Source organism: Lactuca sativa, chromosome 3 (assembly GCF_002870075.4).
Source record: "Lactuca sativa cultivar Salinas chromosome 3, Lsat_Salinas_v11, whole genome shotgun sequence".
NCBI classification, from domain to species: Eukaryota; Viridiplantae; Streptophyta; class Magnoliopsida; order Asterales; family Asteraceae; genus Lactuca; species Lactuca sativa.
In genome coordinates this window covers 6,436,788-6,461,058 of record NC_056625.2, presented here as the reverse complement: position 1 = coordinate 6,461,058, position 24,271 = coordinate 6,436,788, and the positions used below count along the sequence as shown (strand labels likewise).

Here is a 24,271-nt window from a genome sequence, read left to right as displayed (position 1 = left end):
CCGGCCAAGAGGTTCAGGACCAAGAGGGTTCCGGACCAAGAAGAGTCCGGGCCAAGAGGGTTCCGGACCAAGAGGGTCCTATTGGGTTTTCTCTTTTGGTTTTGAGCTGTTTTCGACTGAGGAAGGTACTTAGAGAGCTTTGGGAGAGATTTCACATTCTTGGAGAGATTTCACATACTTGGAGAGATTTAGGAGAGATTCGATATACTTTGAGAGATTTGGGAGAGATTTCATATACTTGGAGAGATTTGGGAGAGATTCGATATACTTGGGGAGATTTCATATACTTGGAGAGATTTGGGAGAGATTTCACATACTTGGAGAGATTTGGGAGAGATTTCACATACTTGAAGAGATTTGGGAGAGATTCGATATACTTGGAGAGATTTCATATACTTGTAGAGATTTAGGAGAGATTTCACATACTTGGAGAGATTTCAGAGAGATTTTACAAACTTGGAGAGATTTGGGAGAGATTTCATATACTTGGAGAGATTTGGGAGAGATTTCACATATTTGGAGAGATTTGGGAGAGATTTCACATACTTGGAGAGATTTGGGAGAGATTTCACATACTTGGAGAGATTTGGGAGAGATTTCACATACTTGGGGAGATTTGGGAGAGATTTCATATACTTGGAGAGATTTGGGAGAGATTCGATATACTTGGAGAGATTTCATTCTAACACTACATGGCTCATTAGGAGCTCATATTGTACACTTAAATGTGTTAGTATAAGTCTCACAATAGTCCTTACTTACCTGAGGACGGAATTTCCTAGCTAAAAATGCTAGTGGCGACACCTTTGCTTTCCCAACCTTCTTACTCCTCACAAACTATCCCCCCGTTCTACACCTTGCATTTTTCTAGGATACCCCACCAATCATAAAGGGTACCGTTGTCTCAATCTTGACACAAATCAAGTCATTATCTATCGCCATGTGGTCTTTGATGAAATTGTTTTTCCTTTTGGATCAATGACACCAAATATTGCTCCATCCTATTCTTTTCTGGAAAATATGGAGATGGCCAACCCTTTATCTATTTCATCTCCTCTCGAGACCATCTTTCCCTCGCAACTTTCGCCCGCTACCTCTTCCCCGACTCCATCTACTCCTAATCAATCCAAGACATCCTCCTTGACCCCCACCTCATCATCTCCTGTCAGTCCAAACAGCTTCAACAACAGTTATCCAAATGTTTCCCCCGAATCTTCCACTATTTCTCCTAGTCACTTACAGTCAGTCGCAACACCCTATACTTACTCGTTCGAAACTTGGTATTTTCAAACCAAATCGAAAACTTAACCTTCTTGTTGATTCCTCTTCTCCTGTCCTTAAAACTTATTTACAGGCATTTAAAGATCCTAACTGGCTTAACATAATGACAGATGAATATACTGGTCTTATCAAAAACAAAACTTGGGTACTTGTGCCGCGACCACCTCATGCTAATATAATTAATTGTATTTGGCTTTTTAAGAAAAAGCTTAATGCAGATGACACTCTTTCCAGATACAAATCCTGTTTGGTTGCTAATGGGCGTAGTCAGAGACCCGGTATAGACTGTGATGAGACGTTTAGTCCTGTTGTTAAGCCAACCACTATTCACACCGTTCTTAGTATTGCCATTACTCATCAATGACCTATTCGACAACTGGATGTCAAGAATGCTTTTCTTCATGGGCATCTTCATGAGATAGTATATATGCAACAACCCCCTGGTTTTCGTGATGCATCCAGGCCTACTCATGTTTGCTTACTCAGAGATCTCTCTATGGTCTCAAGCAAGCTCCTCGTGTATGGTTTCAGCGATTTGCCTTATTTATCTCACGTATTGGTTTTGTTCATAACAGGTGTGACTCATCTCTTTTTATCTACAGTCAGGTCTCTCATATGGCATATATTCTTTTATATGTGGATGACATTACTCTCATTGGTACTTCTACTCCACTGCTGTCTCATATCACCTCATTATTAAGTGCTGAGTTTGCCATGAAAGACCTTGGAGACCTTCACTACTTTCTTGGTATTTCGGCTACTCGATCTACTACAGGTCTGTTTCTGTCTCAACAAAAGTATGCAACCGAGATTCTTGATCGTGCCTCTATGATTAATTGTAAACCAGCTAGCACACCGACATATCTGTCTGCCAAATTTGATGGGTCGGGCCCTCCTATTGCGGATCCTACTTTATATCGCAGTTTAGCTGGTGCTCTGCAGTATCTCACATTTACCAAACCCGACATCACTTATGCTGTTCAACAAATTTGTTTATACATGCATGATCCTCGTGACTCGTGAGCCTCATTTTACGTTCTTAAGCGGATTTTGCGCTATCTTAGGGGTACTATTGATCATGGTCTTCAAATGTTCTCATCTCCAAATCATGATCTCATTGCCTACTCTGATGCTGACTAGGCAGGGTGTCCAGTCACCAGGTGCTCCACGTCTGGCTATTGTGTTTTCTTGGGTCACAATCTTCTGTCTTGGTCTTCTAAATGACAGACACGACGTCATGTTCGAGTGCCGGAGTTGAATATCGTGGTGTCGCTAATGCAGTTACTGAGACATGTTGGATACGTAACCTTTTGCTTGAGCTTCGTTACTCTCCTCCCAAGGCCACCATTGTTTATTGTGATAATGTCAGCGTCGTATACATCCCTGCCAATCCGGTTCAACATCAACGGACAAAACACGTTGAAATTAATCTTCATTTTGTTCAAGACAAGGTCGTTACAGGTCATGTTCGTGTGCTTCATGTACCCTCTTCCTCTCAATATGTCGACATATTCACGAAGAGACTACCTTCATCGTTATTTCTTGATTTTCAGTCCAACTTAAACGTCCGGGAGTCCCCTCTCGTTCTCGCTACGGGGGGCTGTTAGCGATATTTATTATGTATTTGTATTCTTGTATTTGATAGTTGGCTAGGGTACGACGTACGGCCCAATTAGTTATGGCCTCTTCTCTTGTAAACTATTTATACCCATTTGTTTAATGATAGTACAAAAAGAAAGGAATTTATCAAAATAACTGATATTATTCTATAGAAATGAACTTCTCTAAGTAAAGGTATATGTAAAGCAAATACTAAATAGCATATTAGCATATTTCATTTTGTTTAAAATATATGTTAAATGCATTTTTTTAGATAATAAAAAGAAGACTATTTATCATTTAATAAATTAATAAATTGTTCTGTGAGCAATAATATAATGTGGGCGCAAGGAGAGCCAATCGTTTCTCACCCAACTCCTTCAGATCTCGTTGAGAGAGCTGTTGACCGTTGACCATATTTATATATATCTTACATAAATGCATCTGCTTCTTTCTATAGGATAGGCTATATGTAGAAACCCAAATCCAAATTGGGTTCCAAAAGTCCAAACCCACGTCGCAAACTTTCCATCTATAAATACCAATAATAACACTCACATTCTCAATTCCATAATCCACTTGGAAATGAAGTCAAACATCTTGATTCCACTTCCATTCATCCTGATCCTGTTTCTCTTCTCAGCCAATTCCGCTCCCGATTCCGTCCTCGACACCACCGGAAAAAACCTCCGACCAGGAATCAACTACCATGTCATGCCGGCAGCTAGAGACGGAAAGGGCGGCGGAATCACACTTACCAACAACACCTGCCCTTCCGGCATTACCCAATTCCACACCCACAACTACGAATTGCCATTGACTTTCTCTCCAGTCAACCCCAAGAAAGGCATAATCCGCCTTTCCACAGACGTCAACATCAAGTTCATGGGTCCCACTCCCACCCGTTGCAATGAGTCAAATATATGGAGGCTGAAATACGATGAATCTATAAAGCAGTATTTTGTGATGGTGGGAGGTGTAGAAGGAAACCCGGGACGCGAAACACTCGATAACTGGTTTAAGATCGAGAAAACTGATGATGGTTATAAGTTTGTTTTCTGTCCCACTGTGTGTAACTTCTGTAAGGTGATTTGCAGAGATGTGGGAATATTTTTAGATGGTAATGGAATGAGACGATTGGCACTCAGTGATGTTCCTTTTTCAGTGATTTTCATGCATTAAAAAATCATGTATGATTCCATTGTATTTAACTTTGTGTTCTATCTTATTATTACTATTTACTCACATAAAGTTAATGACATACGTATACCCAACACATTTGTCATCATGTGTAATCACAGCATATTCTAAGATGTATGAAACAATCAGTTTGCTTTATATCCACTCCTAATCATAAAACATAAATAAAATACAAGGAAAAGGAAAAGGAAAAGGAAAAAGGACTATAATAGAGTTTTTTTCATTTGAATGACAACTAACTAGACTAACCGAGACCTGTACCAGCTTCTTGCCTTGGTGCATCTGCTTTTATACGTGGAGGCCTAACGATTCGGTCAATCAGCCCATAATCCAAAGCTTCTTGAGCATTGAACCTCTTAATCCTACTTAAGTCCTTGTGAACCTGTGCATGTTATTACTTATTATTATGGTTTATCAGTGAAACGACCATTTTGCCCTAGTAAGAATGTGATACTATACCTGTTCCACAGGTTGGCCTGTCTTTTGAGCTAACTCCTTGAAAAGATAATCTCTGATCCTTAGAAGCTCGTTTGCCTCATTTTGAATATCATCAGCCTGACCACGAGCAGCGCCAGCTGGCGACTCTAAAGCAATTCTCGAAAGTGGCATTGCAAACCGTTGACCCTTTACAGGTATCACAATAATGGAAAAGATAAATATCAAACTACTTCATTGCTTTTTTGCATTCGTTTACCAAAAAAAATTAAAAAAAAAAATGTAAAATCACCTTTTCGCCAGCCGCAAGAAGAAAGCCAGCAAGATTATAGGCATATCCGACACAGTGGGTGCCAATTGGGCTTTGTAAGCTTTGCATTGTGTCATAAATGGCCATGCTTGGAGTAAGCTGTAAAAACATGGAAAGTCAAGGTCAAAGCACATTACAAGTATACATTTTATAAATCTCATTTATGATGCAGAAAAAAAACTCACGTCTCCACCAGGGCCATTGATGTACATATACATTCTTTTGGAATTGTCAACACTGTCAAGGTACAACATTGTTGCAAGAATTTGGTTACTGAACTCTTCATCTATGTTTTGACCTATAAAGATGACTCGTTCACGATACTGCAAAGAAATTGAATTAAAATATCTATCAGCTAAGTTTTGGGGATTTTTACAAGATAAAATTTAGAAAAAAAAAAAAAAAAAAGCTAAAGGAGTTACAAGAGCATTCCACAAATCAACCCACTGCCAGGTTCCTTCACCAGGAACCCTGTAGGGCACTCTTGGAGTCCCAATTGGCATCATGGTGATGCGTCCCCTTGCTGGCTTTATGCCAATCCTGAAAATGGAGGTAAACTGTTATGGAAATTGAAGGTGTATTGTATTATATGTGTAGGTCATAAGTCATAACACTTGCTTGAAATTGTTCATACATAATACTGATACTAGGGTTAGCAGATCTAGCCCTTTTCTACAAATTTTGATGTTGAATTCCAAGTGTCAGCGCACCTTTTGGGACCAAATTCGTTAGGAATGTGGCTTACAATGATGTTATACAATCGGAACACATTAAGATAGAACATTGATTCAAACTTAAGAATAGAGTATAGGATTTGGTATATACCTGGGTTCAATACTTTTATGAATTTTCTTGTGCAGTTCAGCACTCAGATTAGGTCTCGAAATTCCATAAGAATCTGTTTAGCGCAGAAAAGGAATATAAACATTTAGAGAATGAGTCGATAAGAAAATTGAAGATAAGAGGAAGTAATTGACGAAAAAAAAAATCTAACTTGGAGATTGAAGCCGTAATCCCACGAAAACCTTGTCTCCGAAGCTGTCGAATAAACAACATAATACATAGTTAATGGAAAGTCGTTGTTTCGATTAGCGAAAGGAAACCGAGTGTTGATACGAGAACTGACCTGAGAGAAGGCTGAGGCGGGTGTAAATACGAGGAACAGGTGATGGAATTGAGAGAGACCGCCATTGTTGCAAGTTACACACAGCAACCAAACAGATTATGTAAAAGGGGCGCATTTGTGTTAGGAACTTGGAAGATAAATACGGGTCGGATCTTTTTGTTATAACCGAATAGGAATGGAGCACTAAACAGTCGTACCCGAATCCATTAAAACAAAAATGTAGGCCCAGTTACATTTTTTTTTTCATCAAGGAAAGCGTTATATCTGTCGGACATAAAAAACAAAACCCTAGCTTGCTCTTGGTTTGCTGTCGCTCGTAAGTTCATTTGTTTTCAGAAATTTTTAAATTCACTTAAAAGCTTTCTTGATCTGAAGTTTATTTTAGTATTACATGATTAATTGACAGAGTACAAATCGTAAACATATATCTGTGAATGGTGTAACATTACTTGGAATTTGTTGAGGATTGTGGATTGTTTTGTTGCACACCAGGTGTTCGATCAATTGTCTTATATTTGTCTGCGAATCATGTTGAAAAGGATATGTTGTATGCCATATACAAATGGAGGCGAGAAGTCGAAATTCTTGTTGCAGGCTATTACGAGGCATATTCACAGTGGTGAGGTACGTGGTGAATTTGCAAGATCAAAATGTTATTGTTATCGAAATCTTGAAACATTTGGGTTTGATGTTGCAGGCTCGTTGTTCAGCAAGAAGCTTTTTTGGAGTAGAGGACTTTGTAGACGATGACAACAGTCGTCCATACACATACCAGAAGGAAAAGAAATCCAAGAATCCAAACAAGCACATATCATTCAAACAGCGTACAATAGCTTACATGGAGCCCTTCACTCTAGATGTGTTCATCTCAAAGCGATTTGTTTCAGCCTCGTTGACACACAGGGTAACAAGCAGACAAGTGGCAGTTGCAGGGACAAACTCAAAGGACATAAAAGCAGCACTTCAATCTCGATCAGATATTCCTGCTTGTTTGGCGATTGGGAGGATTTTGTCTGAAAGGGCTAGAGAAGCTGATGTGTACACAGCTTCTTATACACCCAGAGAAAGGGATAAGTTTGAAGGTAAAATTAGAGCTGTTGTTCAATCCCTTATTGATAATGGTATTGATGTTAAAATTTATCTTGATTGATATTAATAAAACAAACAATGATCCACCTCATTTCCCATTACTATTATGCTTATGCTGAACTAAGCTCTGTAATGTAAAATATTGTTTCTTTGGTAAATATTTAGATATTATTATTATTTAATGATCATCCATCCATCCATCCATCCATCCATCCATGTATGTGGTGTAAAAGTTTACAAAAAAAATGTTTTACAAAGTTGCAGTCATTAACTTGTTATTAATCATCATGTAATTGAGATATTGATTAAAAGCTTAGTGTACTACTCAGAACGCAATCTCATCTCATCTCACGCCCTAATATAAAATCTCATCTCTGAAAACAGTTAAGCTATTTACCATCAACTGTTGCATATTAAGGCAGTTGAATTGTATTATATCATTTAGGTATATTTCTAAACAGACAAAACTGCAAAAATGATCCAAATAGGTTTTTCATTTTACGTGGTTAAGGGCGAAACCTATAAAAAAATTGTAAATTTGGTCATTTTCAACAAGTTTTGTTGTGGTTTTGGTCCCTCTTCCATTAACTTTAACAACATAACTGTTAACTTTTTTAAAATAGCTACTATAAGGACCATTTCTACACATGTTTTTTTTTTATTGAATTATTATATATTAATAAATGTTATTTTTATTATATACTCATTTATATATTAAAAAAATATTGTTTAATTATATTATCAATTTCTTTTAATTAAACTTTTTATTTATTTGTTATCGGATATTTTAATTGGATCATTATATATTAATAAATATTATTTTTAATATATAATATTGATATATTAATAAATATTATCATATTGGATTATTAATTTATTTTAGTTAATTTTGTTTATTTGAGTAATTCTTCTAATTGGATTATTATATATTAATAAATATTATTTTTAATTTATAATATTTATATTCTAACAAATCTAATATTATCAGATTCTTAATTTCTTTTAGTTAATTTTTTTAACTCTTTTTTATTATTATTTCTTTTTTCTTGAAATATGATTTTTAATTTATTATTTTTTATATAATAAATATTATTTTTTGGATTATTAGTTTATTAGTTTATTTTTAATGTATACTATTAATTCTTTTTACTTTTATTAGTTCCACCACAAAGTTGTCGGCATACGCAAAAGTACTACCTGCTCATCAACGAAAATCGTTGCATTCAATGCCAAAAACCTTTATCGGAGGTTTGACGTAAACCGTACTAACTTTTTCCACCCAACATCCCATATAGCCACCTACGACAACCTCTTCACAATCTGCTAGAATCCTCCATATCTCATACAATGCTTAATAAACTCCTACAAACATTAAAAGTGGTCGTGGTGATCGGGTGATTGTAGTGGTGTTATCACAGGTGACTACCGTCATCATTGGTTGGAAAAAGTTGGTGAGTTTCTATCCAATATCTGATGACGATGTTTTGTGGTTATCCCGATGATTTTCGATAATGAGAGGCGATGTTTTTGCGTATTCTGGCGATTTTGCGGTGGAACTAATAAAATTAAAAAAAAATTAATAGAATCTAAAAAACAAACTAATAAACTAATAATCCAATAAAATAATATTTATTATATAAAAAATAATAAATTAAAAATAATATTCCGATAAAAAAGAATTAATCCAAAAAAAGAGTTAAAAGTTAACTAAAAGAATTAATAATCTGATAATGTTATATTTATTAGGATATAAATGTTATAAATTTATACCCTAATAAATATAAATTTATGATCGTAAGTCATGCAAATTGAAATCGTGATATTTATGATCGTAAGTCCACTACTGGGTATTGTGTTTTTCTTGGAGATTAATTGATATCATGGAAAAACAAGAAACAAGATGTTGTTTCTCGATCTTCTACATAATTTGAGTATCGAGTCATGGCTATCGCCACTGAGTCATGGCTATCGCCACTTTGTGAGATTGTTTGGTTGAGATGACTTCTTGCAGATATGGGCGTTCACATCTCTCAACCTACCCCTTTGTATTGTGACAACGATAGTGTGATAATGATTGTCAATAATTCAGTGGTTCATGAGTGCACAAAGCAAATTGAGATTGACTGTTATTTCACCCGTCATCATCTCCAGAAGGGCACTATCTCCCTTCCTTATGTTCCTTCCTCTTTGCAGATTGCTGATATTCTTATGAAGTCGTTGACTGCTCCACGATTCCATTTTTTGTCTGACAAACTCGCAATGCTTATTGTTGTTGCATTGTGAGTTTGAGAGTGGATGTTAGCCTAAGAAGATTTTGAGCTTTATTTTGTATTGAGTTTTATGATTGAGTCTTTTAGCTTGGAAACCCTAATTAGCTAGTCTATATATTATGTCTTTTCCTTTCATTGTATTTGTACTTCTCTTTTTGATAATAATACGAAACCTTAGACATTATATGTCTTCACTTGTTAGTTTACATAGATTACCATCTCTAGAAACAATTTTTGTCTTCTAAATTTTTAGTAACAATATGTACATATATTTATTTGATCAAAAATCAACCATCAAAACAACCCAAGAATCTACAAATCTTATTCGTCATTGTTATTATTTTCTTGAATTCTTGACATACAAGTTCTCTCAAGAAAATATTCAAACTCGAAGTTGGAGAATCGTTTGTAGTAGACTCAACAATCTTTGAATCAACAGAGCCGTTAGAAGACATATCTTCTTTGTCATTCACACTCTTACGCATATAGAAACTTCTGCTCCCAATTTCTCCTATCAGGTTTGATTTATCCAAACCTATGTTCACAGTATAAGTTTTAATTAGAATATAACTATTATACTATATTTAAAAAGAGTAATCTTCCTATTAAGTCCATTAAAAAAAGAAAAAAAGACACTTACGTTTAAGACTAAAATACGAGTGATGCAACTCATAGGAAGAGGTGACATCTTGATGAATTCGAGGACTCCTTCCTTCGGCATTATATTTGTTCATAACAAGTCTTATTGTCTCGTCAACACTCGAACCCAATTTCACCAAAGCTCGAATGGGTCCCGGGCTTCCCTCAACCATTACCTTAACCACAACTTTTGCATCTTTGTTGTAACTCTGCATTACGCTAAGATTTTTTCTTTTAGCTAAATTGAAACTATTTTAAATCATTCAAAAGTATTAAATTTAATATTTTGTCTTCCTAGTTTTCAACATTACATTATAAAAAGTGTTGATTTAAAAAGAAAAAAAATATATATGCGCGATATGTAATGCACATTTAAAGCTAGAAACAGAAACTTTAATAAAGTATTGGTTCTTGGTATGTCATTTTCATGGACGTTGACTAAATATCTCATTTATTTAATCGGCCATGAATGTCCGAATCGACGGATATGTAGTCGCATTTTTGGTCGGTAAAAAGAAATTAACAAATTTTGTATTAACCGTTCATCATCATGATGCTTGACATCATGCATGTCTATATCAATATATTTAAGAAATAATCAAATTATTTTTATAAATCTGAATATAAGACATCTAATTATAATTCTTATTATTAAGAATTACAACCATAAAGCTGAATCAGCACAACTAGTCTAGTAGAAAATTATTATATATAAGGCTGAATCAGAAACATCTAATGAATTTGATGATATCATATTTAGGTTAAGATCATCAAGTAAATCCAAAATAAGAATTTAATATATTCTTTGTATGGAAAAGGGTAACTAGTTTAACATGTTCCCGGATTAATCGGTCTCACAAAGTATATACTATAATATTTGTTTAAACACGTAGTTTAAGATAATATGTTATTGTTATTATGATGTTACATTGTCCAATAAAATTATCTATATTTGTTTAGATATATAATTAAGGAAAATATTCGATAATTAATGGAGTCTAATATTTTGAATTCTCTTCAATTTTGACAAACTACATAATTATTATGATCGGCAGTATCTGATTTCATGTCTAAATTTCTCGATCAAAAACAGTAGTCGCTGTTGATCATCATGTTAAATTTGTATCTGCGACTAATTCAACAGCCTAAGGCTTAGAACAAATTCGGATCAAATTATACTGAATTAAATCATTGCGAGCGTCTTTTATAAATCTAAACCAACATGCATGACATCTAACAATTAGAAATTAAGAAATTGATTTGGTTTACCTTACTTTTTTCAGGCGAATTAGGCAATAACTCAGGAGACGACGAGAATACATCTGTAGAGATCCGAGTTCGAAAAATCGAGCAACTGTCACCTGGCGGAGTCATATACCGATGATCATCTCCGACATGAACAGCAGCATCGGCGAGAGAGATACCAGTGACCGACAGAGTAGGCTCGGAGTTGCATCTGTTGATTGATTTCGAATATTGCTTCTTCCAATTTGACGATCGATGAATTGCTACTTTCCGGTGAGTAGAAGGTGACGGATGAGGTGGTCTGATTCTCCGGCTGACCGGAATTCTTCGGCGGAGAGGCATCTGTGACATGTATTCGATGAACGCTGTTTCGAACGTGTGGATAGATGTGTAAATTGGGTGGTGGAGTGGAATGTATCAATGTATAGTTTTAAGAGTGGGAGATAGGAATATGTTTGCTTAAGGAAGAGGTAAATGGTCCTTGGTGGTCTCGTAAAGCATTCTGCATTTAAATTTAAATTTAAATTATTGATTTCCCTTTTTCTTCATTTACATTTCTATCTCCTTGTTCTATTATTATATATATTATTAATTAATATATTAATTTTGGACAAGGCTGGTGAATAGTGTTTATTTTCCATTGGTTTTAGGTAGACTTCATTGTTTTAGCCGGATGCCATCTTATAGAAGATGACTCATCTTTTTCGTCCTGACACGTGTCTCCTTTCGAATTCCTTTATGTTTATGCAAGCCTTGATTTTCCGTCTGCCTCTCTTTCTACCATCTATTTGTTCTTCCGCCTTCCACAATCCGCCTTTTCTTCTCCGCTATCAATCTACACATCAACGCATCCCCTCTCTTTGTCTACGTACATATACATAGCAGTTGCCACCATCGTTTGCCTCCAAGTGTTGAAAGAAGATGGAATTAGGTCGCTCCCGTCTTATTGAAGCCTCGGTTTGTCGTTTGCTTATCCGCTTTTGTATACTAGGGCATAGATAACCAGAAGCGACCACCATGAATGATCGACCCCTACCACGACCATTGTTGACTCCTACTTATCGTTCAAATCAAAAGTTATCCTCTATTTGTCTCTCACCACCGGTAAGATGTTTCATTATTTTGTGTATTATTAGATTTTTTTTGTTGGATTTATGAAATAGGGCAAGGTTCCTTGTTCCTGAGTTCTACTTAATTGATGGATATAGAGGGAATGTGAGGGATGTCGAAGGAAAATCGTGTTCCCGAGTTTAATTAATAGTTTAATTAATGTAAGGAAAGTGACGGGAATGAAATGATTTTGGAGCCATATATTTTTCCTTTCAAAATTTTCCTCCCAAATTGGACGAATTTTGGAAGAAAGTGAAGTTTTTTTTTTCCCTCCTAACTTAGGACGACAGAAGCTTAAAATTTTTCTTTCATTTCTTTTGAACTTGGAAGCACGGGATAAGGAAAAAAAATTTCCCCTCACTTTCTTTCTATCAATATTTCATTCATTTTCCTTTATTGAATTTATAAAAAAAAAACTCGAGAATAAGGCGTAAAGCTTCACAATATGTGACAACGTTTTAGCTATAAAAGCTTGTAACTTTTTAAGGAACACGTAACTATGTGTGAATCGTTGTGTATTTAAGAAATTGTTCAAAAAAGCAGTTACTAGGAATTGATGGATTTGGAAAACCCATCTAAATTTTGAGTTGGATTTTTTATCATTTTTATACTATTGTTGACGGTGAGTCTGTAACCGCCCAACATATCTAAGCTGTTCAAACTATCTTAACTTTCAATCTCAGCCGCTTAAACTCCATAATTTACAGTTACTATAGGGTGGTTCTTCTCGCATTGGAACCGACAGCTTCCCCTCCCTAGTACGTCTTCAACGTCCCTGGTACGTGTTCAACCTCCACAACCGGTGATTAACTGCATACGTCACGACTCAATTGTGTGTCAAGGTTTATTTGATAAGGAATATAAGAGTGACCATCTAGATCCCGAGCATACCTTTTTTTCTTTCCCTTCGAAATCTACTCCTAATTTGATTTCATTAATTGTTGCAGGTTTCTATTGACGTTGCCTTCTTCCCCCAAATTCTTATTGTGGGTTTTGCTTGGTGGTGTCAGGTTAGTATTATATAAGAGTTCGATTTCATTGTATTCCATTCTCTCGCACGCACAACTTATACTCAGGTGACCACTACCAGACGACAAGAGGATCAAATTGAAGATTAACAAATATGCTTTCCCACCAACGTCAACCCTTACTCGCTTCTAATGCTTCCCTCTTCTAAAAAAATATGGTAACAAAAACACGCACCGGCACAATATTTTTTCTCGATGAATATAAATTCAAGTGGTAGATTATGGAGAAGGGTGATAGTAACATCGTTTGAATCATTGCCAAAGGAGTTGTTTCAACTTTCAATGTCTTTACAAGTTGTTGGTCAAGGTAATGAATTTGAATTTGCATTTGTTTTAAATTCCTTACTCGATTGTTTAATTTTGGTTCAATTTCTTCTCGATAAATTTAGTCTTTGGGGTTTTTGATGCTTTGATGATGTTTTCAAGTCGGATGTTTGACTATGTCTTACATGTGTATGATAAAACACCTAAGAGGGATCAAAATTTAAGGGAATCCTTATTCTATTATAGAAATTTAGGTTTTTTTTTTTTGAAGTTTAATTTCCTTATATCTTTACTAAGGGTTCTTTTTTCATTGGGACACTACAAGAAGCTATCAAGAGACATGTATGAGGTTTGGATATAGAACTGATTCCATGTTTCATTTCATTGTAACTCCTCAAAAATTATGCTGCAATTAGAGGGACTTACATGAAACTCTAATGAGGAAGACATGCCAAACACGTAAACCTTAAATAGGGCTGCTGGAGTTGTCTGTGATGGTAGGCCTCTTGACAAATAACCTTTTAGATAAATATTTATAATGTCATATATATATATATATATATATATATATATATATATATATATATATATATATATATATACTTTTAAATTAGTTACTACAAAGAATGTAGTTAATTTTTGTTACATTTCCTGACAACCAAATGCATGAAAAGTTCCACTAAGTTTTGTAACAAAACCTTAATTAATTTAATTTTTAGGAATATTTGGTAGAGATGTATGAGTGGTCTGGATCAAGTTGGGAACCATACCCATACGATGCAAATGCAGTTCAAGTCCAGTTCTACTTCTGCATGATGAGCCTTTATGTATTGAAGACCATATCCACTAATAATAAGGTACCCTCGCGTGTATATTTATGTTTCTTTAAGTTTTAAACTGCAAAAAAGAATATTGTTTTTCTTCAGGTTTTGGATACAGGCGGATTCTTGCAAACTTTAGGTTATGAAATGTGGCCTCCATTGGTACACCTTTATGAGTTTGTTTAAACATATAATTACTAATTTCAACTACTATATTATTATGTATGAATATTTGATTAATTTTTGTTTCTATTTCTTTATTAAATGATTAAAATCCTATAATATTGATGATGAAATATATTTTGAAGTTGATGCAATTACTTAACTAGCGTCTGTTTTATTCTTAGAGAAAATGACAAAAATAGTCATTTACACTAATTGCATTACAAAAATAGCCAAAAAAAATCAAAATTACAAAATTGGCCACCCATTTCGCAGATGAGAAGGTCCCATCTGCGAAATGGGCTTCTCATCTGCGAAAGTACAAGTACCTGTGCTTTAGGTACTTGTACTTTCGCAAATGAGAAGCCCCATCTGCGAAATTACCTCCTCATCTGCGAAATGCCCTCGTTTTGACTATAAAAACGTTTTTTTTTTTTTTTTTTCATTTTTCACCATTCTCTACACAAAAACTCTCTCTAACTTTGGGCTTCTCTCGGAATTTTGGCTAGTTTTTGAAGAAAATGGAGGATTATGTCAACAATCCCGCAAATATGGTTAGATTTTAACTCTTTTAATGTCAACAATCTTTTTATTTTATCATTTGTTGTATTATTTGTTGTGTTATTTTTGTTGTTTTTTTAGTTCTTGTATAACCTGAAATCTTGTATATTCTTATCGTATAATTGTTTATATAAAGTGCAAAATAGTCGTTTGTATATATATTTGTCGTATAAGTATAACATTTGTATTAGTTGAAAATTTGTCGTATATATATTGTTAGAAATTGTTTGTGTTTGTCGTATAAGTATAACATTTGTATAAGTTGAAAATTTGTCGTATACATATTGTTAGAAATTGTTTGTATTTGTCGTGTAAGTTGAAAATTTGTATAAAGTTGTCGTATAACTTGCAAAATTGTTCGTTTGGTTGTCGTTTTATTTTTAAATTTTTTTGTTTATATGGTTATAAAATGTTAGAAAGATAAAAATTGTTTATATATTTGTCGTTTAAGTTGAAAATTTGTTTAAGTTGAAAATTTGTCGTTGATATATTTGTCGTTTAAGTTGAAAATATGTTTAATAAAATATTTATATAATTATGTATGATATTGTTTTCTATTGTAAATATATTTGTTGTATAACTTGGAAAATTGTTTATATATGTGTATGTTATTGTTTTTTATCGGAAATATATATATTAGTAATTAAGAAATTGTATTTGCAGTTCGTAATCATATATTTAAAAAAAATATATTTTTTAGTTATCTAATTTGTTTTTGTGATTTTTTTTGCAGCATCATTTTAGTTTAATGAATACGAAAACCTTTGTGAACCTAAAAGGCTCTGGCGGTAACATATGGGAAGTATTTGAAGTTTTAGATGATGCCCGACGTGCTATTTTCAGAAATACCATCTTTGGCTATTTTATTGATGTCCCTCGTTTACAAGGGAACGCTTTATTGTTTCATAAAATGTTCTTTCATCAGATCCGGCCGGACCCTGTTTTATCTCCAGATGGAATAAAACGTTTATATTTTCGAGTAGGCAATACCAAAATGGTTTATGGGCCGGAAGAGTTTTGTTTGATTACCGGCTTCAATTTTGGGGAGTATCCAAAAAACATTGGGAGAAAAGGGTCGGAAAAATTAATAAGCGGTAAAAAAAGATGTTTACTGCGTGAAAGGCTATTTCCGGACCATACTAATAGTTCGGTGAAAATCGGCGACCTGAAAAGTTTAATTTTAAATCAAACATTCCTAGCACTTGACGACTTTGATGCAGTTAGAGTATGTTTGATATACATTTTGTGTGAAGGTTTTTGGGCAAAGAAGTTAATGATCGGGTGCCACAAGATTGGTTTAATTTGGCTGAGAATTTGGATCTCTAGAATAGGTATATTTTATTTACGTTAAAAGTTCTATTTTATTAAAGTTATAATTTATATAATAATCAATTTTGTTTTTTTGTTTTGTTAGCTTCGCTTGGGGTAGCTATCTCTGGGATTTTACTTATGTTGACCTTGAGGATACATGGAATAAGATACATAATTATTTATCACTTCCTGAGCGTGGTCAAACTTTAAAGTATTCCGTCTCAGGATTTACGGCTCCAATAAGGGTATAAAAATTTTCTTATATTTAAATTGTTTTATTGTTATGTTTTTTATTTTAATTTTAACTTTTATTACTGTAATTGTAAAAAATTGTAGATATGGATATATGAGATGATTCCGGCTGTTCGTGCATGTGGATTTGCATCGAGAAAAAATAAAGACTTGCCTCGGATGAAAAGATGGAGTGGAACAAAAAAATTGAAATGGGTTGACGTGAACAAGATTTGGTCAAAGATGCAGGTTTAAAAATATTTCGTTTATTATTAATAAAGCTGATTATTATACTTTTATATGCATTTTTAATATGTTTAATTTTTTAGGAGGGGCTACCACCAAGACAAAACATGATGAGTGTGAGGAAAAATGTTGGCAACGGATGTTGCTATAGATGGAGACCTATCAGATATAATTGTAAGCTCCTGCATATTTCCTATGCAATCACGTAGTTTTTGAAAAAACCATGTCCAAGAATCAGTACACTCATTTTTGCATATACCATATGCAACCGGTAATATTTGATTTTGTCCGTCCTTAGTAACTGCAAGTAGCATGGTACCTTTGAACTCGCCCTTTAGGTGAGCTCCATCTACTACTAGGGTCGGCTTACAAAAATTGACAAAAGCTCGTACCTACAATACATTGTATATCTATTCAAATACACCAAAATAAATATTAAAAAAAAAATAGGACATGATAATACTAACCGAGCAACCGAGTGCGACGTACAAAAACTCAAACCGATCATCAGCATCTGTTTTAATATGTGTGACAGTACCCGGATTATGTTTGGCCAAGTTGTGACAATACGCCGGAAGTTTGGTAAAAGAATCCTCTTTCGTACCCCCTTAACGACAACAATGCATATTGCTTCGCACGCCATGCCTGATGGTATGAGATATTGATATTCAATTGAGCATTCATATCATTAACAATTTCTTTTCCCCGATAAACTCTACTATAGTCTTCAGCCAAAACATCAGCAACATATTCACCCAAAACATATTTGTTTGCTTGTCGATGATTAGGTTGCAACAATGTTGAAGAACATGTGTGTACATCAACAAATTTATTCACTTGGAAAAGTCCATCAGAATTTTTAATTGCTTTTGCTCTTAGTAACCAAGAACAATTTTTCGAAACACACACAGCTTCATACCTTGATTTGGTGGATCTACTTGTCCTCGTCTGGAAACCTTCTCGAAGACATTTTTTACCAATACACTGCTTTAAAAGTTCTTTGTTTTTAAATATACTCTCACATTGAATCTTTTGAAGATTAATGTCTACCATCTGTGTTGGGATATCTTCATTAAGATCAACTGGCCATGCTGGTACAGGGGGCATACCGTGAAAAAGGTTATCGGGATACTTAGCTTTAACTTCATCATCCAACTCATCTCTATCGGAATTACTTTGTAGCTCGGTTATATCTAAACATACATCACCAACATCAACATAATGCCCGTAAACATGATTTTTTTCATATTTTTGAGTTGAATTTTTTTTCTTTTTAGTTTTATCTACCACACGCCTATTCATAAGTTTAACTTCTTGTTCAACAACATCATCACAACAACCACCCACATGATTAAGATATGTACCAACATCATCATCACCAACAGACTTGTAATTCTCGGGATCTACATAGTGAATAGGTGAATAACTAACATTAACATTTTCAACAACACTGTGAAACTGAGGTACACTCGGAGTATTTAAAGTACCTATCGGATCGTTGCTCCCTTTATAACTGCATAAATTACCAACAAGTTGGTTTCCAATTTCACCACCCCCATTAACCACCTCAACTTCATCAACCACCACAAACACTTTCACAGCCCTTCCTCCACTACATTTGATTACGTTTATCAACATTCTAACATCCACGTCTTCAACTATAGCTATATAATAATTTAATTCAGGATGGTGGAAATGAAGACTAATTCTATATTTGTCTAACAAACCAATTTTGCTTCTTACCAAAGATACAAAATCACTATAACTAATATACTCAGAAAATATCAAAGCGAGTTCAGAAATACCTCCCTGTGGACATATGTATTCCAGATTAGTTCCATTAACTTGCCATCTCCCACCGGTTACAAGACAAACCAAATATTCAATCATTTTTTGAGCAAATTGTAGAGAGTATTTCCTAAACAAATAACAACGAAAATGATATTTTTTCTACAAAAGTTTTTATATAGCAACGTGATTTCGTAGTCAAACCAATTCATTTCATAGTCAAACTTAAAAAAAAAATAGAAAAAAATACACCATTTCGCAGATAGGCTCAGAGGATTTCGCAGATGGCCCTATTCCATCTGCGAAATTAACCCTATTTATACAGAAAAAAAATTAAAAAAAAAAAATTCTCATCTGTGAAAGTACAAGTACCTAAAGCACAACTGTGCTTTAGGTACTTGTACTTTCGCAGATGAGAAGCCCATTTCGCAGATGGGACCTTCTCATCTGCGAAATGGGTGACCAATTTTGTAATTTCGATTTTTTTTGGCTATTTTTGTAATGCAATTAGTGTAAATGGCTATTTTTGTCATTTTCTCTTTATTCTATACTATTTATATTTATATAAAGATTACTGCATATATGGGTGCGTTTTTGTTATATTTCTCTGTTATTTAAAGACTTTAAATGCTCATTGTAGGTAGCTACAAATTTTGGCATGGGACCTGACTATATTTGGTATTATTGTTGGCCCTATGTTATTGAGGAAATAGGTTTGACCTTTCTCCTACACTCTTTATATGAGCACATACATTTTGATAAATCTATATTTCACTTGATCTTCTTTTGGCTCTGCAGTAAACGTTTTTATTCACAATATTCTTTTGCAGTTTGCCCATCTTATTAGTCCTATTAAACAACAAAAAAAGTTGTTGAAGATTACATTAAGGTATTTTAAATGTTTTTTCTTCATCAGTAATTTGGTATGTATACCGCATTTGTGAATTTTTTTCCTATTTTTCAGTTTATGAAGCCTAATCTTGGAGTACAAGTTGAACAAGTTGCTTATGCTCCTCCACAAATGTTTACAAATTTCACAATATAGTGCTCGATCTCTACCATTTGACCAGATAATGATGCTTTTCAGGTCGTGGATATAATCATATATTTAAGAGAAAATGACAAAAATAAGTCAATTACACTAATTGCATTACAAAAATAGCCAAAAAAAAATCGGGATTACATATTTAGCCACCCATTTCGCAGATGAGAAGGTCCCATCTGCGAAATGGGCATCTCATCTGCGAATGTACAAGTGCCTGAAGCACAGTTGTGCTTCAGGCACTTGTACATTCGCAGATGAGATGCCCATTTCGCAGATGGGACCTTCTCATTTGCGAAATGGGTGATTTTTAGGTATAAAAACGTTTTTTTTTTTCATTTTCACCATTCTCTACACAAAAACTCTCTCTAACTTTGGGCTTCTCTCGGAATTTTGGCTAGTTTTTGAAGAAAATGGAGGATTATGTCAACAATCCCGCAAATATGGTTAGATTTTAACTCTTTTAATGTTTAAAGTTATTTTTTTTATCAATTGTTATATTATTTAGTGTTAAAAAAGGGTAATTTTGTTGTGTTTGATAGTTTTAGTATATTTTTAGTATACTTGAAGTTTAAATGCAAGTAGAGACAAGTAGAGACTGCGTAGATAATGTTTACAATTTGTTATTTTTGTAGTTTTTTTAGGTGTTGTATAACCTGAAATCTTGTAAATTTTTATCATATAATTATTTATATAAACTTCAAAATAGTTGTTTGTATATATATTTGTCGTATAACATTTGTATAAGTTGAAAATTTGTCGTATATATATTGTTAGAAATTGTTTTTATTTGTCGTATAAGTTGAAAAATTTGTATAAAGTAGTCGTATAACTTGCAAAATTGTTAGTTTGGTTGTCGTTTTATTTTTAAATTTTTTTGTTTATATGGTTATATAATGTTAGTTTTAATTAGAAAGATAAAAATTGTTTATATATTTGTCGTTTAAGTTGAAAATTTGTTTAAGTTGAAAATATGTTTAAGTTGAAAATATTTATTAAATATAATTATGTATGATATTGTTTTCTATCGTAAATATATTTGTTGTATAACTTGGAAAATTGTTTATATATGTGTATGTTATTGTTTTTTATCGGGGAAATATATATATTAGTAATTAAGAAAGTATTTGCAGTTCGTAATCATATATTTAAAAAAAAAATATTTTTTAGTTATCTAATTTGTTTTTGTGTTTTTTTTTGCAGCACGATTTTAGTTTAATGAATACGAAAGCCTTTGCGAACCTAAAAGGCTCTGGCGGTAACATATGGGAAGTCTTTGAAGTTTTAGATGATGCCCGACGTGCTATTTTCAGAAATACCGTCTTTGGCTATTTTATTGATGTCCCTCGTTTACAAGGGGACGCTTTATTGTTTCATAAAATGTTCCTTCATCAGATCCGGCCGGACCCTGTTTTATCTCCAGATGGAATAAAACGTTTATATTTTCGAGTAGGCAATACCAAAATGGTTTATGGGCCGAAAGAGTTTTGTTTGATTACCGGCTTCAATTTTGGGGAGTATCCAAAAAACATTGGGAGAAAAGGGTCGGAAAAATTAATAAGCAGTAAAAAAAGATGTTTACTGCGTGAACGGCTATTTCCGGACCATACTAATAGTTCGGTGAAAATCGGCGACCTGAAAAGTTTAATTTTAAATCAAACATTCCTAGCACTTGACGACCTTGATGCAGTTAGAGTATGTTTGATATACATTTTGTGTGAAGGTTTTTTGGGCAAAGAAGTTAACGATCGGGTGCCACAAGATTGGTTTTATTTGGCTGAGAATTTGGATCTCTGGAATAGGTATATTTTCTTTACGTTAAAAGTTCTATTTTATTAAAGTTATAATTTATATAATAATCAATTTTGTTTTTTTTGTTTTGTTAGCTTCGCTTGGGGTAGCTATCTATGGGATTTTACTTATGTTGACCTTGAGGATACGTGGAATAAGATACATCATTATTTATCACTTCCTGAGCGTGGTCAAACTTTAAAGTATTCCGTCTCAGGATTTACGGCTCCAATTAGGGTATAAAAATTTTCTTATATTTAAATTGTTTTATTGTTATATTTTTTATTTTAATTTTAACTTTTATTATTGTTATTGTACAAAATTGTAGATATGGATATATGAGATGATTCCGGCTGTTCGTGCATGTGGATTTGCATTGAGAAAAAATAAAGACTTGCCTCGGATGAAAAGATGGAGCGGAACAAAAAAATTGAAATGGGTTGACGTGAACAAGATTTGGTCAAAGATGCAGGTTTAAAAATATTTCGTTTATTATTAATAAAGTTGATTATTATAGTTTTATATGCATTTTTAATATGTTTAATTTTTTAGGAGGGGCTACCACCAAGACAAAACATGTTACCGGGTGATGGTGAGATGACATCTTTTTATTATATGTCATTTCAAGAGTATGTATATGGTGAAGGGAAAGCAGTTCCATCCCCAGTACGGGACCATTTTAGGAGACAAGACGAATCTTCGTCTAGTATGTCGTCCAGTGGTCGCTCTTATGGTAGAGGTCGGGGCAGTGGGAAACACAAGCTAGACGAGTTGTTGAAACGGGTACATGCACTGGAGCAGCATGTGTTTATGAATCAACAAAAACCTACAGAGGTTTTTTTTGAAGAAGTGAATAATGAACAATTTTGGAACGACATTATTTTTGAGGAACCGACAGTGTCACAAAGAAATTATGATGAACAGGTTAGTTACACGCTACATTATTTATTAAATTTTATTAACATATATGAATACCTGTGTTCATATTTTATATTTGAAAATATAGGTTGTGCAAGATGAAGTGATGAATAAAAACAATACAACTCAAAATGTTTTTGGTGATACTCAAGACGACAAGGTTGTTATAGATGTTACCTTTACGATTTTAATAATTACTTTTTAATAAAGTGTATTTTGTTATTAAGTAAAAAGTTATATTTTTAATGTAGGTGTTGGAGGAGGGTACTCAGTATGCGGGGAACAAATTTGATGATGATGTGTGTGATGTAAACGATTATAGTGAAGTTAAAGAGGTTATTATATAGTTACATTAATATTAATATTTTGTTTATTTAGATATTATTGCTTATTAAATTATGTGTATTTCGTTATTAAGTATAAAGTATTATCTTTAATGTAGAAGTGGGAGGAGAGGAATGACAATGCAGGGAACAAATTTGATGATGATGTGCCGGATGAAGACGAACTTATAATAATGGGAAATGTAGATTATTTTCATGATGATGATGATGACAAAGAAGTTACACCCGATAAACCTAGGAGTCGAAAACCATCACAATTTTTATGCACTCCTTACACCGAGGTATTCGTTTTATTTATAAACTGTTGATTTTATGTTTATGTGAATTATCTGAAAGATATACATTTAAACATTTGAATATTGTTTTTAGTTGCACACGACACCGAAACAAAAAAGAAGAACAAAAAAGAAGGTTGGTATGAAATCAACAAGCCCCGTTCCTCCTCCAGTTTTTGGTGTTGCTCATGACTTCTCTAGGTTGCGCCTGCAACCTTACGTAGCAGGCGGTGAGGATGTCATCCAAAATTATGTATTGCATTCATACGATGTGCAGCATCGTTTGTTTAATTTCGTGTTAGATAGAGATTTTTGGAGCTCATTGTTTGGGCATACACACGACGGATGGTTGGAGTCAGCGGTAAATAAATTGTTAATTAATTCTTTTAAAAGTTAATTGTTTTTTAGTCAATAACAAAAGTATCATGTGTGCAACATATAACCATTTGGTACCGACTTTTGATGGAGAGACGGTTTGAGAGCGACCGACATACAATAATGTCTCCAAATTTTTTTGTTTCTCATGTTTTGGAAGAAGGACAGGACTGGAGGGCGTTTATGGATGGTATTGCTACATACCCCAACTTCATGGTTGCTTGGTGGGATGTTGATACGGTAAACTTAATAGTTTATATTGAAAATAATATCGTTTTTTTGTTATGTTTTTGTATTGTGATGTAAATAAACATAATTTTATTTTCTGATCCTTATACAGGTCTTATTGTCGATTCATTCATCCCCTAATCATTGGCTATTTTGGGAACTACGATTAGCGTCAATGGAAGTGCATATTTATGACAGTCTTGGTAGAGGTGCTTATGAAAAATTCCAATCCGAAGGAATCTTTTCCAAATTTGAACGTCGGGTGGCAAATTATTTGGACAAGATTAAGTATTGGGCGCGGAGGAACATCCCAAGGATTCCATTGAATATGCAATTCATTTATGAAGAAAACGTTCCCCAACAAAGTAGTCATTTGGGAGATTGCGGTGTTTTTCTTTGTATGTTTATGGAGCAATTGGTTTCAGGTCAACCAATACGTGTTCTTATTGACCCAAAGAACGCAACTTTAGAGTTCCGTCTCCGGATGGCAAAAATTATTTGGGGGTCTAGTCTTGCTCCTCTGTAGTTGGATTATATAAATGTATATACAAATTAATGTTGGATTTCATTATTAGTTTATCT

The 24,271-nt window shown here is 33.8% G+C and overlaps 8 protein-coding genes across 11 annotated transcripts; 6 read left to right on the top strand and 2 right to left on the bottom strand.

The window, feature by feature from the left end:
• Positions 1 to 1,896: 1,896 nt before the first annotated feature.
• On the top strand, positions 1,897 to 2,304 carry LOC111877607 (uncharacterized mitochondrial protein AtMg00810-like). The gene has a single exon (XM_023874127.1). It carries the CDS (start codon positions 1,897 to 1,899, stop codon positions 2,302 to 2,304), a length of 408 nt encoding a protein of 135 aa, XP_023729895.1.
• Positions 2,305 to 3,345: 1,041 nt separating this feature from the next.
• On the top strand, positions 3,346 to 4,156 carry LOC111877640 (miraculin). The gene has a single exon (XM_023874154.3). The coding sequence runs from the start codon at positions 3,466 to 3,468 to the stop codon at positions 4,060 to 4,062; it is 597 nt and encodes a 198-aa protein (XP_023729922.1). The 5' UTR covers positions 3,346 to 3,465; the 3' UTR covers positions 4,063 to 4,156.
• Positions 4,148 to 6,097, bottom strand: LOC111877639 (ATP-dependent Clp protease proteolytic subunit-related protein 2, chloroplastic). Its single transcript, XM_023874153.3, has 8 exons — positions 5,952 to 6,097; positions 5,820 to 5,863; positions 5,651 to 5,723; positions 5,248 to 5,365; positions 5,011 to 5,148; positions 4,808 to 4,924; positions 4,540 to 4,704; positions 4,148 to 4,462 (listed from the first exon to the last, which is right to left on the bottom strand). Exons 1-8 carry the CDS (start codon positions 6,014 to 6,016, stop codon positions 4,325 to 4,327), a joined length of 858 nt encoding a protein of 285 aa, XP_023729921.1. The 5' UTR covers positions 6,017 to 6,097; the 3' UTR covers positions 4,148 to 4,324.
• A 90-nt stretch (positions 6,098 to 6,187) lies between these two features.
• Positions 6,188 to 7,228, top strand: LOC111877641 (uncharacterized). Its single transcript, XM_023874155.2, has 3 exons — positions 6,188 to 6,267; positions 6,444 to 6,575; positions 6,649 to 7,228. The coding sequence occupies exons 2-3, from the start codon at positions 6,480 to 6,482 to the stop codon at positions 7,099 to 7,101; spliced, it is 549 nt and encodes a 182-aa protein (XP_023729923.1). The 5' UTR covers positions 6,188 to 6,267; positions 6,444 to 6,479; the 3' UTR covers positions 7,102 to 7,228.
• A 2,237-nt stretch (positions 7,229 to 9,465) lies between these two features.
• On the bottom strand, positions 9,466 to 11,704 carry LOC111877599 (uncharacterized protein At4g22758). Its single transcript, XM_023874121.3, has 3 exons — positions 11,219 to 11,704; positions 9,951 to 10,158; positions 9,466 to 9,845 (listed from the first exon to the last, which is right to left on the bottom strand). The coding sequence occupies exons 1-3, from the start codon at positions 11,543 to 11,545 to the stop codon at positions 9,598 to 9,600; spliced, it is 783 nt and encodes a 260-aa protein (XP_023729889.1). The 5' UTR covers positions 11,546 to 11,704; the 3' UTR covers positions 9,466 to 9,597.
• A 201-nt stretch (positions 11,705 to 11,905) lies between these two features.
• Positions 11,906 to 17,207, top strand: LOC111877634 (uncharacterized). Of its 4 annotated transcripts, none has more exons than XR_008230639.1 (10): positions 11,906 to 12,298; positions 13,012 to 13,082; positions 13,252 to 13,314; positions 13,395 to 14,093; positions 14,316 to 14,453; positions 14,523 to 14,579; positions 15,089 to 15,133; positions 15,874 to 16,471; positions 16,555 to 16,931; positions 17,012 to 17,207. XR_008230639.1 is itself a non-coding variant. In XM_052769141.1 (8 exons), the coding sequence occupies exons 3-8, from the start codon at positions 14,091 to 14,093 to the stop codon at positions 16,659 to 16,661; spliced, it is 948 nt and encodes a 315-aa protein (XP_052625101.1). In that variant the 5' UTR covers positions 11,906 to 12,298; positions 13,012 to 13,082; positions 13,252 to 14,090; the 3' UTR covers positions 16,662 to 17,004. The 4 variants fall into 4 exon arrangements, 1 of the variants encoding a protein (XP_052625101.1); XR_008230638.1 differs by having other exon boundaries at positions 13,252 to 14,093; positions 16,555 to 16,696; positions 16,788 to 16,931; positions 17,012 to 17,206; XR_008230640.1 differs by lacking the exon at positions 13,012 to 13,082.
• A 3,728-nt stretch (positions 17,208 to 20,935) lies between these two features.
• Positions 20,936 to 22,584, top strand: LOC111892372 (uncharacterized). The gene is made up of 4 exons (XM_052770004.1): positions 20,936 to 21,560; positions 21,645 to 21,786; positions 21,878 to 22,021; positions 22,102 to 22,584. The coding sequence occupies exons 1-4, from the start codon at positions 20,977 to 20,979 to the stop codon at positions 22,567 to 22,569; spliced, it is 1,338 nt and encodes a 445-aa protein (XP_052625964.1). The 5' UTR covers positions 20,936 to 20,976; the 3' UTR covers positions 22,570 to 22,584.
• Positions 22,585 to 22,918: 334 nt separating this feature from the next.
• LOC128132981 (uncharacterized) lies at positions 22,919 to 23,570 on the top strand. The gene is made up of 2 exons (XM_052770003.1): positions 22,919 to 23,092; positions 23,181 to 23,570. The coding sequence occupies exons 1-2, from the start codon at positions 22,985 to 22,987 to the stop codon at positions 23,481 to 23,483; spliced, it is 411 nt and encodes a 136-aa protein (XP_052625963.1). The 5' UTR covers positions 22,919 to 22,984; the 3' UTR covers positions 23,484 to 23,570.
• Positions 23,571 to 24,271: the final 701 nt, after the last annotated feature.